The following is a 13,169-nucleotide window of genomic DNA, read 5'->3' as shown; positions in this document are numbered from 1 at the left end:
ACTAAGTATCTTAATTTTATTTTTCAATTGATTTTAATTTTCTTTTGAACACTTAAGATATGTTCTATCTTAATGGTACATATCAGTTACTGTAGTGGGCAATGCTTTTTTTTTTTATTTAACCCAATTTTAATTTTATTTTTAAAATAACTTCTAGCATACGGTAAGTTGATTAAATCCTTGAGACTGACACTGCAGTAACTCATACGTGCTTATTGGAGTCCCAATGCTTAACACATAATGAATCTTACAACTGGTCCTCAAAATGGTGAATGACCAGGAAGCTGACTTTGTGTTTGCTGCTTAGAGAAACTTTCATACAGTCTTCAGACAGTTTTAGTGGTGTAGGAAAGCTGTCTCATCCAATACAATTACAGGGACAACAGTAGCAATACATGCGGTCGGTATGAGGTTATGGAAGAGTTCTTGGACAGAAGTCAAAGGATCCCACTGTGGACTGGGAAGGACACGGAGCAGGGCTCTAAGCAAGGCAGAATAAAAGGACTAGACGCTGGATGAAGTGAGCTACCGACCGAACGTCTCACGTGCCCGAAGCCTTTCTATTTTGGGGGAACGCAAGACATCTTTGCAAATGGTAATTGCAGACTGACTGGACAGGATGAAGACTGGAATGCCATGGAGCAGGAGCATCTTCGGAGCCTTCTGTAGCAGTTTCCCACACAATTCTGGACTACTCAAGCTTTGAAGAGTGAAAAAGATGGGGCCCCGAGATACTCTGAAGACTGATGGATATCCTCGGACTGTGACCTTTCAAGAAGCCGCCATGGGAGTTCTGAAGCTCACAAGGGTGAAACCCTAAGATAATTTGAACATTGAAGAACAAATCTGCACACTTATCACTGTCCCATGGAGGAAAAAAAATCTTCCATATGCCATTAACTTATAACCAGAAATGAAGACCTGGGATCTTCAGGATGGAACCATTTTCTCACTATTGTTGTTTGGTGTCTGTATGTAGCGATCATTTTTTCCATGAAGAATAAGTGATCCTGGGTAAAGGATTGTTTATGTTAGTTAATCCCTTGTGTTCTTTTTTTTTTTTTTCCCCTAACCTTCCATCAGTGATAATAACTGGCTTTATATTTTCTAGGTCCTATTCTAGCTTATGAATATGAAATTGTTTAAACTTCTTGTTTTGCCATATTTATTCCTGTTAAATCCTCTTAGATATAGCAGGTTCTGGTGATGGTACACAAGAAGTATCTAAACCTCTTCCTTCAGAAGGGAACCTAGCTGAGGCTGATCACACAGCTCATGAAGAGATGGAAGCTAATGCGACTGTGAAAGAAGCTGAGGATGACAACATCTCGGTCACAATCCAGGCTGAAGATGCCATCACTCTGGATTTTGATGGTGATGACCTCCTAGAAACAGGTAAAAATGTGAAAATTACAGATTCTGAAGCAAGTAAGCCAAAAGATGAGCAGGACGCCATGGCACAGAGCCCGGAGAAGGAAAGCAAGGATTATGAGATGAATGCGAACCATAAAGATGGTAAGAAGGAAGACTGCGTGAAGGGTGATCCTGTCGAGAAGGAAGCCAGAGAAAGTTCTAAGAAAGCAGAATCTGGAGACAAAGAAAAGGATACTTTGAAGAAAGGGCCCTCGTCTACTGGGGCCTCTGGTCAAGCAAAGAGGTTTGTTTTTCTATGTCAGTTCTTTACGATACTGAATTCCAGCATTCAATAAGATCACTCTACATTAAGGGGGTGGCTTCAAGAACATGTACAGTAATTAGTGTCTTATGATCCTGCCTATAATATTTTTTGACCGTCATAAGTTACTTTAAAAAAAAAATATCAAGATCTTCGTAATATGCAGTGTGTCCTACTGATTGCATTGTCGAAATGTCAGCATATATTTGGTTTTTTTTGTTGTTTTTTTGTTTTTTTTTTTTTCAAATTGACGATTTTTTTGTGTTTTATTTTTAAAAATCCTTGTGATGATGGTTAATGAACAACTATCAGTTCTAAGAACACAAAATGAAGTCAAGTCCCAGTCCTGAAATCTGGAGAAGATGGCCATATATCCACTGAATAGAATTGTCAGAAAATCTAGATCTTCAGGCATCTTGGGGAAAATCAGTGCAAGAATCCTAAGGGAGTCATTTGTTCAAATAACCTAATCTAGGCCTTTGGAATTCTTAATATGTATGAATAGCACTAGTTTGAAATATAGTCAATATCAAGCTGTTCGGTTTTTTGGGTTATTTTTTGTTTGTTTTTTTGATTTCAATTTTCTTCTGGTGATTTGCCTCTTTAGCTCTTCAAAGGAATCTAAAGACAGCAAGACATCATCTAAAGATGACAAAGGTAATGGATTTTTTTTCCTATTTCTTTCAGTGGTAACCTTGCATATTTTCATTAAAAAGTAATAGTTGCCTGGTGGTGTTTCGTTTGATGGTTAGTCCTTAAACATTTTATTGACAGAATAGAAACTTTGGATGGCCTTTATGTAAACTATGGAATTATATAGATTATGACAAACTCTGATTGAAGCATTACTTTTTATTTACTTTGTAAACTGGTATAAGTATATTAAAAACTCATTTGCTAGGTAACACTTTTCTGGTGTGTTCTAAGGAACTGTATTGAACACTAATAGATGCTTCACTTTCTAACATAATTTCAGAAGTATTTTATCTTTAATTGCAGTCATTTGTAAGTTGTAGATTACCACAACACTGTAGATCACCACAACCTTTCCCTGTTTTGTCTAATGGGAGATGTGCAATTAATAATACTTGCGTATATTTGTGGAGTATAGTGTTTAAAAGAAAATCAATCTCTAACATTTGGTTTTACTTTCTTCATTCTTTAAATCAAGGCACACTTCCGTTAACCTAGCCAATGTACAGTATTTTAATTCTTTAGAATTTACTTCCTAACTTGACTTATTTTGGATTGATGTTGTCTTATGTAAGAAAGTGATTTTATTTTAAATTCTCATAAGTTTCAAGGTACAATATTTGATTGCTTTCGGTTATTGGCAAATCGCTGGTTATCTCATGCCCATGAGCTATAGTTTCATCTTGTACGTGTGCTGTGTCTACTTGAAAAATATTTTCTACAAAAGCATTTTAAGGGAAAATATACCATTTGGATACTGCAGAGTTCTAAAATACCTCCTGAGAATGGAAAGGAGGTTTGTATGTCCTCTATGGTTTACTTAGTGTGTTTTGTTGGTATATTTTAATAGTTGGAAATTATGATGATTTGATTTAGTGGTTGACATTTGCAATACTCTCATCTCTTACAGTTTTGGTTAATGGATAAGATACAGTAAATTTAAAAACTTTTATACTTTAAATTTAGAAGCATATTAGTCTTGCTTAAATAGTACCTTTTTCTGTGTTATTTTAAGTTGTTGTTCTGTAATTAGAAAAGTACCTGGGCCCAGATGTTATTGGTGACATAAAAGTTACATAAACTTTGAGTTAAGATGTCATAAGATAAAACAAATCCTTAATGAATGCCCTTCTTGCGAATTGGAAAACATCAACCATTTTAATATTTAAAATATTTGAGTCAAGTATGTGTTGTCATCTCTCCTTGCAAGTCTCACTGAGGGTAGTTTTTCAACTGTATGTATATCATGTGATTTTTTTAAAGCATTGAACATTTTTTTCTTTCTATATAACATAACATGAAATTATAGAAAGTATTCCTTTACTATCTCTCTCTCTTTTTTTTTTTTTGAGACAGAGTCTCACTCTGTTGCCCAGGCTAGAGTGCCGTGGCATCAGCCTAGCTCACAGCAACCTCAAACTCCTGGGCTCAGGCGATCCTCCTACCTCAGTCTCCCAAGTAGCTGGGACTACAGGCATGCGCCACCATACCCGGCTAATTTTTTCTATATCTTTTTAGTTGGCCAATTAATTTCTTTCTGTTTTTTAGTAGAGATGGGGTCTCGCTCTTGCTCAGGCTGGTTTCAAACTACTGACCTTGAGCGATCCACCCACCTTGATCTCCCAGAGTGCTAGGATTACAGGCGTGAGCCACCCTTATAGGCCTACTTGGCCTATAAGGGTTGTTTTCCAAATAAAGTCAAATGAATGAAATTTCCCTTTATCATGGCACATTTTGATGCAAAACACTAAAAGATGACTGAATAGGCTTGTATTTTAAGATATGACAACTCCATGAAATCATAATTTGTGGAAATAGTACAGAAATGATTCATATTATTTAACTGTTCTATAGGATTTTGAGATATCTCATTTTAATCTTGTAGTTGTTTTGTTTTAGAATATTTTTTTTTATTGAATCCAGAGTTATCCCGCTATATATAATTCCCATTTTCTCTTACCCTTTCTCTAATAGAGAATGAAGGTGAACCTGTTGCTTAGTCTTTGTTATTAACCATTTAAATTCTTGAAAAGTTTATCCCTTGCTCTGACTTTTTCCCTCTTCCACTCCAGTTTCTCTGAATTTAAAGCCTACAACGGATGTGGCAGTTAAAGCAGTTTGTTCATTCATAAATGACTGCTTCCTGGTTGAGTGTATTCAGTACAGTGGTAGAGTGTAAATTTTTTTTTTTTTTTTTTTTTTTTGAGATAGAGTGTCACTCTGTTGCCTGAGCTAGAGTGCCGTGGCATCAGCCCAGCTCATAGCAACCTCAGACTCCTGGGCTCAGGCAATCCTTCTGCCTCAGTCTCCCGAGTAGCTGGGACTACAGGCATGCGCCACCATGCCCGGCTAATTTTTTCTATATATTTTTAGTTGGCCAATTAATTTGCTTCTAGTTTTAGTAGAGACGGGGTCTCGCTCTTGCTCAGGCTGGTCTTGAACTCCTGAGCTCAAACGATCTGCCCGCCTCGGCCTCCCAGAGTGCTAGGATTACAGGCTTAAGCCACCGTGCCCGGCAAAGAATGTAAATTATTGAAACTCTTACGAGCAGAAGTCCAAGATAAATCTTTGACTTAAAACTCATACAATAGGAAGTGTGCAAATATTCAGATATGTTTTCTCACTAGTATCTGTTATCTTCAATTTTAACAATAGCATATTCATAGGATTTTGATATAGTAAGGTCATACTATTATAATTAAATAAAAAGATTTTTCAGTTTTCAAAGAACATGGCCCTTATAATTATGCAAAAAATATGATTAAGAAATTTAAACGTCTGATATTAAATCTGTTCTAGGAAGTACAAGTAGTACTAGTGGTAGCAGTGGAAGCTCAACTAAAAATATCTGGGTTAGTGGACTTTCATCTAATACCAAAGCTGCTGATTTGAAGAACCTCTTTGGCAAATATGGAAAGGTACATTCTTTTTACCTTTTACCCATTTTATAGTATCTGCATTTGAAACGAGGATTATATTGAAACACTATTATGTAAAATTTTTCTAATTTATTTTATCTCTTAGAACTGTTTAGACATAATTATTGAGTTGTATGGTAATGGTAGATTAGGGTTAGGGGTTAAATCAGGTTTGATCGTTTAATCTCACTCTGAGCCTTGGAGATCTTTGTATTCCAAAGCTTGAAGTGAGTTTTAAATCATCATGATTTTTTTTAGTACCTGGCATGGGGTCTAGCACACTGGTAAGGCTGATTTGGTCATCTTGAAAATATAGTTAGACTAGAATTAGACAATGGGATATATAACTGGGGGGTGGAAACAGATATAATCTCTACTGTCATAGAGATTCTAGTCCAGTGATGGAGAAAACTGTAAAACTGGTAAAAAATTAAAATTAAAAAAGTGTGTATATATATATATATGTATATATATATATATATAAACTGAAGAACTTGTCATAAGTGCTATGAAGGAAAAGTGCAGGGTGTGAAGAGAAGGAAGGGAAGCTTTACTATGGTTAGTTCGTCAGGAAAAGTTTCTGTGGCAGTTAAGGGGAGACAAAGGAAGAGAAGTAGTCAAAGAATATTCATTTACTAGCTATTGTACTGAATGGCAATTGGTCTGTGTCCCGTAGGGCACTCAATACTTTCTATTTACCTTATAGTTTTTCATATATATTTCACCTACTCTTTGAGGGCAGGGACCTTATTTACTGTATTTTGTGTGCACATCATAGGTTTTCAAATATTTACTGAATTAATAACCAATATTGGTAAATAACTATTAATGAATGTCACAGAAATGTGTCCTGTTGATTTTAGGAGTATTTTCTCCTTCTTTGGTGAATTACCTGAACGGGAAGAAGATTGTTGTAGGTGTCAGATATAGATCACAGAATTGTGGTTTCATGATCGACTATTATATTTTTCATTCTGTTTTCAACAATGTGTTGTTAGAGATGTGAAAACAATATTTTAATGTTGGTATTTATTAGGACTACAGCTATATAAGAATACTATTCACTTGATAACAAAACCTTGGGCTTAGAAATTCAATTGCTGTGGGGCAAATCAGACATTTCTAGACTTGAAATAAAAGCTGATAGTTTCTAGCCACTCACACTTTAAGTCCTCCTAAATTCCCTGTTAACCTCTTCCTGGCATTGTCTTTGTTTTTCTTTGTTCAGCACTAGATTGTTCTCTCTCACTTTCCTTCCCATTCATCCCTGCTTTGTCTCTCTTAACTAGCCATCTTAAAGAATTGAAATTATTTATTACCTATATATTGATATAAATTTTTAAAGCACATAGATGGAAGGTGTCGTCTTTCAAGTTTTAGGGTGTATTTTTAAGTCTGTTTTTTTATGTGTGACTGGTTCTTTACTAATTTTTTAAAATATAAAGCAGCTAATTATAGGGAACTTTTAATACTTATCTTAAAAATATCTAGAAACTGATTTTTTTCTCTAGGAGATAGGGATATTTTGGTCCAAATCCAATTTATTTGCTTTTATTGTGCCAATACTTTATTGGTGTGACTAGTTGTGTTTTGGCTATATATTTGGGAAGAAAAAGTGTGTGTGTGTGTGTGTGTGTGTGTGTGTATCAAGTAGGTTAAATTGCTTTTTGACACTGCATAATGTTCCCCTGAATATTTACTAAGTAGTTATGGGTAAGGTAAATGGTAGTCACAAAAATGTGAAACAGAGTAACATATATCCTGGATTAATATATATCCGTTAATTTGACATCTCAGTTTTGAACTTTCATCTATTTGGAAATGTGTGCAGTTGTAAAACTTCTAAAGTGCAATGTCATTTTACAGGTTCTGAGTGCAAAGGTAGTTACAAGTGCTCGAAGTCCTGGGGCAAAATGCTACGGCATTGTGACTATGTCTTCCAGCACAGAAGTGTCCAGGTGCATCGCGCATCTTCATCGCACTGAGCTACACGGACAGCTGATTTCTGTTGAAAAAGTAAGTGTGCCTAACTGGCAAAGTAGGATTACTTTGATGGCTAGTAATTAGAATTAGAAATGATTTTTGTGTTTATATATATATATATATATATATATTTTTTTACTTTATAATTTCTGTCTTTTCCAAATTTTCTGCCATCAAGATACTTTTTATAATCATAAAAATGTAACTTTAAAGCTTATAAGCTTTTTTCTGGTTTGAACCTTTCAGGTAAAAGGTGATCCTTCTAAGAAAGAAATGAAAAAAGAAAATGATGAAAAGAGTAGTTCACGAAGTTCTGGAGATAAAAAAAATATGAGCGATAGAAGTAGCAAGTAAGGGTTTTTGGTTTATTTTGATAAGCAGATAGACTTTTTTGGTTCATTATGGAGTACTCATTCTGTTTTCTTGTCTTGCGTGGTATGAGCAGGACACAAGCCTCTATCAAAAAAGAAGAGAAAAGATCATCTGAGAAATCTGAAAAAAAAGAAAGCAAGGATACTAAGAAAACAGAAGGTAAAGATGAGACGAATGATAACGGAGCAAGTGGCCAAACTTCAGAATCGATTAAAAAAAGTGAAGAAAAGAAAAGAATAAGTATGCTATGTGTCTTTCTTTTTAATACTTTCTAATGCATCGTACCACTTAATTGTTACAATGGGAGGGGAAACTTGAGATTACGATCTAGATAAATATTTAAACTTTGTTATTAGGTATCACTATGGTAGAAAAGGAGGTTTAGTGGGACAAACTGTCTTCTCCTTTTCTACTCTTGGGAAACAGCTGTGTTCTTCCAGCTGAGCTCCTTTGACTGTTAAATCTGGGCTGACTTAAAATAGTCATTGATTTAGAGCAGGCATCCTCAAACTATGGCCCTCGGGCCACATGTGGGTGTTTCTTTACTTCGAAATAAGATATGTGCAGTGTGCATAGGAATTTGTTCATAGTTTTTTTTAAATCTATAATCCAGCCCTCTAACAGTCTGAGGGACAGTGAACTAGCCCCCTGTTTAAAAAGTTTAAGGACCCCTGATTTAGAGTATTGAGTTAGGATCTTTTGATGTCACTAAAATATTTATGTTAGTAGATTGACCTGTTTAAAAAACTCTTTGCATTTAAGTTCTCATAGAATAAGTAGATTTTTTATTTCATGTATTGGTTTGTGAATATCTGGCTAAGAATTCAGCATTTTTTACATGTATATTGCCTTTTTCAATTACATTTTTTTAAGACATTAGTTTATCTAAATTTTATTTCCTTAGGTTCAAATAGTCCAGGACATATGGTAATATTAGACCAAACTAAAGGAGATCATTGTAGGCCATCAAGAAGAGGAAGATTTGAGAAAGTAAGTCTCTGGGCAAGATACTGTACTATTTCATCTGTTTATGAAAGAAGTTAATTGTGTTTTTCTATAAACATTTTTGCTTCTATGCTAAAAAAACCATGAAAAAGGAAATGATAGTAGTCATTTGAACTTTTTAAATGACCAACTATACTTGAAAAATAAAACCCCAAATAATTTTAACTTCTAGTCCTCTTAAATTTTTTTTTTGTAGATTCATGGAAGAAGCAAGGAAAAGGAGAGAGCTAGTTTAGACAAAAAATGGGACAAAGACTATAGAAGGAAAGAGATTTTACCTTTTGAAAAGATGAAAGAACAAAGATTGAGAGAACATTTAGTTCGTTTTGAAAGACTCCGGCGAGCGATGGAACTTAGAAGGTATGAAAGGAGCCTATTTTTTACCTGTCTTTAAATGTAGGTGCATCTTTAACATTAGTTATAAGCCAAATTTCTGGAAATTGTACTCCCACAGAAAACTGTTTGCCACTTTAAAGAAATACAGTAGCATGTAATGATTTCTTAAGTTTGCATAGCACTTTGTAATTTACAAAGTATTTTTCCATCTGTTATTTCCACCTCAACAGTTCTATAAGATTAGTCATGGCCATTATATAGTTGAAAAAATGGAGGCCCAGAGAGGCTAAATGACTCTTCCAATGCTACCTGGCTAATGAGTGGCAGAGTCGGGACTTCAGACCCAGCCTTCTGACTCCAAGTCCAATGCTCTTTCCTCTACTCCAACATTGCTGCCATTAAAAACCAAACAAAAAACCCAAAACAACAGCAACAGAAAAATATGATTTTAAAGGAAAAATTCATTTTGAGATGAGGTAGTTTGAAAGTAAGCTGCAATGTTCAAATACTGTGTTAAAATTTAAAAACAAATTTAGCGAAAATTCGTTGTTTGGATTGGTGCCCAAGTGAAGGAAGATTTGTCCTCTGGTATTCAAACTCTATCCCAAAGCAAATATTCTCTTTAAAACAAATTAGCTGAAAACATAGAAAAAACCAAGATGTTTCTATTTTTAGTGGCAATACCTTAACAGTTCATCATAAGTACCTGTTTACTTTTGTATAACAATTTTTGGATGCCACTTAAAATATTCTTCAGAATGTGTTTTATAGTATATTTTTTTCAAATGTTAAGCTGTCTTGTCCAAAGGACACTTTAATCATGGAATTTCATCTGTTCATCTAAGAGTGAGTGGAACTGCCAAAGATACCTTTAGCAACTTAGATGATACTGTACAATGATTGCCATACAACTTTACTAAAAGGATAGAATCCTTGCAGCACTTGAATCCCCTTTCCCCCTTTTAAAGATGAAATTCCAATGTGCTTAGCTTCCCATTTATTTAGTTGACAACAGATTGGGAGGAGAGTGGGAATGGGGAAGCAGCTAGAGCAGTGATTCTCAAACCTATCAGGCCAACATCCTTTTTGCTCTGCCCTCCATGATCTCCTGAAGTGAAATTGATGTATAACATACCTACCTATACAAATAATTTCCAAAAAATTGATATAATGATTCGATTGTAATATAAGGGAGAAATAAAAGTAATTTATAATGAAACATATATTCCAGATGTGCATGTGTAGGCATGGCTCTAGAAGACTTAATGAAGTAGTCCCGTGTTTGCATTCCTATTTAGACTCACTGAGAATGTGACAGTTACAAATGCAAACTGATATTGGTATGTTGTATTGGTGAGTCAAATGCCAGGAGTGGCTTTGACATTATGGCATGATTTCTGAAATGGTGAGCAACTCTTGGTAAAGTTCTCAAAAAAGTATAATTTTCCCTCTATTTACATGGAGTTGAATTATCAGAAATTTTATTGTATATAAATCCCTAGCTACAAGCCTAGCACTTGTTAAAAATAGAGTTAAGTTCTAGACTCAGATCTTATTTTTTTAAGGTGTTTTGTTGTTTTTTAATGACATGAACGCCCATTAAGACATCTGAGAAATGTGAGTAGTATTGGCTAATTTTTGTTGGGTAGGACTACCCTGACAATTTCATGAGTCATATTTAGATTCCTTGGTCCCTACCCACTAAGTAGTAGCATCAGCCCTGTAACCATTGTGATCATTAAAAACATCCCATCTATTTTCATAGGAGTAGTGTGTGGACCCATTGAGAACCATTGGGTTGCTAGAGGGAAACATGCCGATAGACCAAAAAAGTACACTGACTGTCTTAGAGTGAGGAAATGACAGAAACACTACTAAAAGTCTAATACAGTGACGTAATTCAGTTCAGCAAACAATTGAACTCCCTCTGACTCAGAAAAGCATAGCTGGAGCCATGTATTATGGACCAGTAACACTCCAAAAGAGCCTTTAAGGACACCATTTTGTTATATATAGAATTTGTCATAATTGATGTTCATGATTGTGATCTCAAGTCATCAAAATAAAGTATATACCTTGTTTAAGGATGTAGAATATATAATAAGGACATTGGAAGTTTTTCTATTAAAAACAATTAATAGAAGTTGTAGTTTTGTAAATTCATATATACAGAATATCTCCTGTCAACATGTCAATTAATGGGCTATTATTACAGTGATTTTTATTTAAACAGGAATCATCTATAGGCAACCACTCTATACAAAATTCAGTGCTCAGTTGACAATCTTGTAAATAAATAACTACTGGAATCTGTTTAAAGTTTCATTTTGAGTTCTCTTTCCAATTATATTAAAACTACTTAGATTGAGTTGAAATTTAAAATTGCCAACCTTAGGGAAAAATTCAAAAGCTATTCTCTTTCACCCAGTGCTAGCATAATTTAAGTATTTCTAAATACTGATTTTTGTTAGACGAAGAGAGATTGCAGAAAGAGAGCGTCGAGAGCGAGAACGCATTAGAATAATTCGTGAACGGGAAGAACGGGAACGCTTACAGAGAGAGAGAGAGCGTCTAGAAATTGAAAGGCAAAAACTAGAGAGAGAGAGAATGGAACGCGAACGCTTGGAAAGGGAACGCATTCGTATTGAACAGGTGCAGTCAGAAAATCTTTTCATCTTAAATAACTCACCTTTTTCAAACACTGTGATTTTTGCCCTAAAATTTGCTTTACTTCTCGTAAAGCTTCTATAGAATGAGTTTAGCTAATGATCATTTAAGTCTCCCTGAAAGATAACAATGAATTAGATACTAGTTAAAAATACGTTTAATAGTGACTTTGTTGTAGATAATTGGTTATAACTCTAGCTCTGCAGTATCATGGCAGCCTAATAGTCTGAGCATAGGACTCTGAGTCCAGAGTAGTTGTAATCCAGGCTCTGTCACTATCCCAGTCTTAGAAAATAATAACTATTTCCTTATGTATTTTAGTGGGAATGATTTCTCAAGGCTGGAAGGAAATAATGCCTCTCTTTGCAGAATTGCAACACAGGGTTTTAAGGCACTTAGTCCCCATACATATCAAGAACTATATTTCTAGTTCCCATTTAGGTGCTTTTGTTTCAATGGCACCTTTCACATCCAGTCCCTGTTATTTCTAATGTTGCAGAACAATAGCCATAGCCTAGATTATTGAAGTCATATTTATTTGTCCCAGGTGTGTGTTTTACCTGATGCTTGCCTATGCAGTGTCTTAATGGCAAGATTAAAACAAGGTTGCACATGTACTTAACTTCTATTTTCATTTTGCATTGGTTGGTTCTTCCTCCTGTGTTGTCTGAAGGAACGTCGTAAGGAAGCTGAACGGATTGCCCGAGAGCGAGAGGAACTCAGAAGGCAACAGCAGCAGCTTCGTTATGAACAAGAAAAAAGGAATTCTTTGAAACGCCCACGTGATGTAGATCATAGGTAGCTGCTTACTTTTCTTCTTTCACAGTTACACTTGATATCTCATTCTCTTCAAGCTAAGACTAGAGAAGTAGGAAGTCTGGGCTTCAGGCACGGGGCGGGGGAGAATCACAGTACTGGGGTGGACCTGGTGCATTGTCAATAGGAGCAGTCTGCTCTTCTTTCCCTTTTCCTCTTTCTGGTGCCAAATGATTTTCCTTATGACTGGAAATCCATTCAAGTAGGCTCCAGTGATGGTTCTCAAACTCGGAACCATTTTGAAAGTTCATATAGGGTAGTGCAGATAGTGCAAAAATGGAAGCCATAAACTTAGGAAGACTGAAATCTAGGTTCTCTTGTGTGTTTGTGTTCATGCTTCTTAATAGATTTAAAAATATAAATATATCCATTTGATTTTTTATGAAATTCAGTTGATTATGTGGAGAAATAAATGGAACAAATGATTTGTGCTTGGCACTTAGCTCTCAGACCTTTTCCAAAGTTGAGGATAACTGAAGAGATTGTAGACTGCTGGTTAGAATTTTATTATAAAATGGTTTCAAGTATTTTATCTTATTTTTCTTTCCCATGTAATAATTTTGAAACAGGCAGATTTTCAACTACTTTTCTCTCCTGTTAAATTCCTCTAACACTCTATGACTTTACATAATTTAACAATTAATTCTTTGCTAGCTTGTACTCCTAACCGAATGTGCTCTGTCTTGAGTTTATTAGCCCTCTTG

At 35.1% G+C, this 13,169-nt stretch overlaps 1 protein-coding gene across 14 annotated transcripts in view; it reads left to right on the top strand.

Moving 5' to 3' along the window:
• SLTM (SAFB like transcription modulator) overlaps positions 1 to 13,169 on the top strand; it is a 48,991-nt gene that overhangs the window by 27,196 nt on the left and 8,626 nt on the right. For 7 of the 14 annotated variants that reach the window (XM_076004418.1, XM_076004415.1, XM_076004416.1 and 4 more), the window contains 10 exons: positions 1,189 to 1,657; positions 2,283 to 2,332; positions 5,168 to 5,286; positions 7,153 to 7,302; positions 7,516 to 7,619; positions 7,715 to 7,881; positions 8,546 to 8,631; positions 8,843 to 9,006; positions 11,454 to 11,634; positions 12,323 to 12,447. In XM_076004418.1, the coding sequence (XP_075860533.1) occupies positions 1,189 to 1,657; positions 2,283 to 2,332; positions 5,168 to 5,286; positions 7,153 to 7,302; positions 7,516 to 7,619; positions 7,715 to 7,881; positions 8,546 to 8,631; positions 8,843 to 9,006; positions 11,454 to 11,634; positions 12,323 to 12,447 (1,615 nt within the window). The remainder of the gene's footprint in view (positions 1 to 1,188; positions 1,658 to 2,282; positions 2,333 to 5,167; positions 5,287 to 7,152; positions 7,303 to 7,515; positions 7,620 to 7,714; positions 7,882 to 8,545; positions 8,632 to 8,842; positions 9,007 to 11,453; positions 11,635 to 12,322; positions 12,448 to 13,169) is intronic. The other 7 variants (XM_076004421.1, XM_076004419.1, XM_076004422.1 and 4 more) reach the window with 2 other exon arrangements.

Source organism: Microcebus murinus, chromosome 6 (assembly GCF_040939455.1).
Source record: "Microcebus murinus isolate Inina chromosome 6, M.murinus_Inina_mat1.0, whole genome shotgun sequence".
In the NCBI taxonomy this organism is placed as follows: domain Eukaryota; kingdom Metazoa; phylum Chordata; class Mammalia; order Primates; family Cheirogaleidae; genus Microcebus; species Microcebus murinus.
Note: the sequence above shows the minus strand (reverse complement) of the source record. Positions and strands in the feature narration are given on the sequence as shown.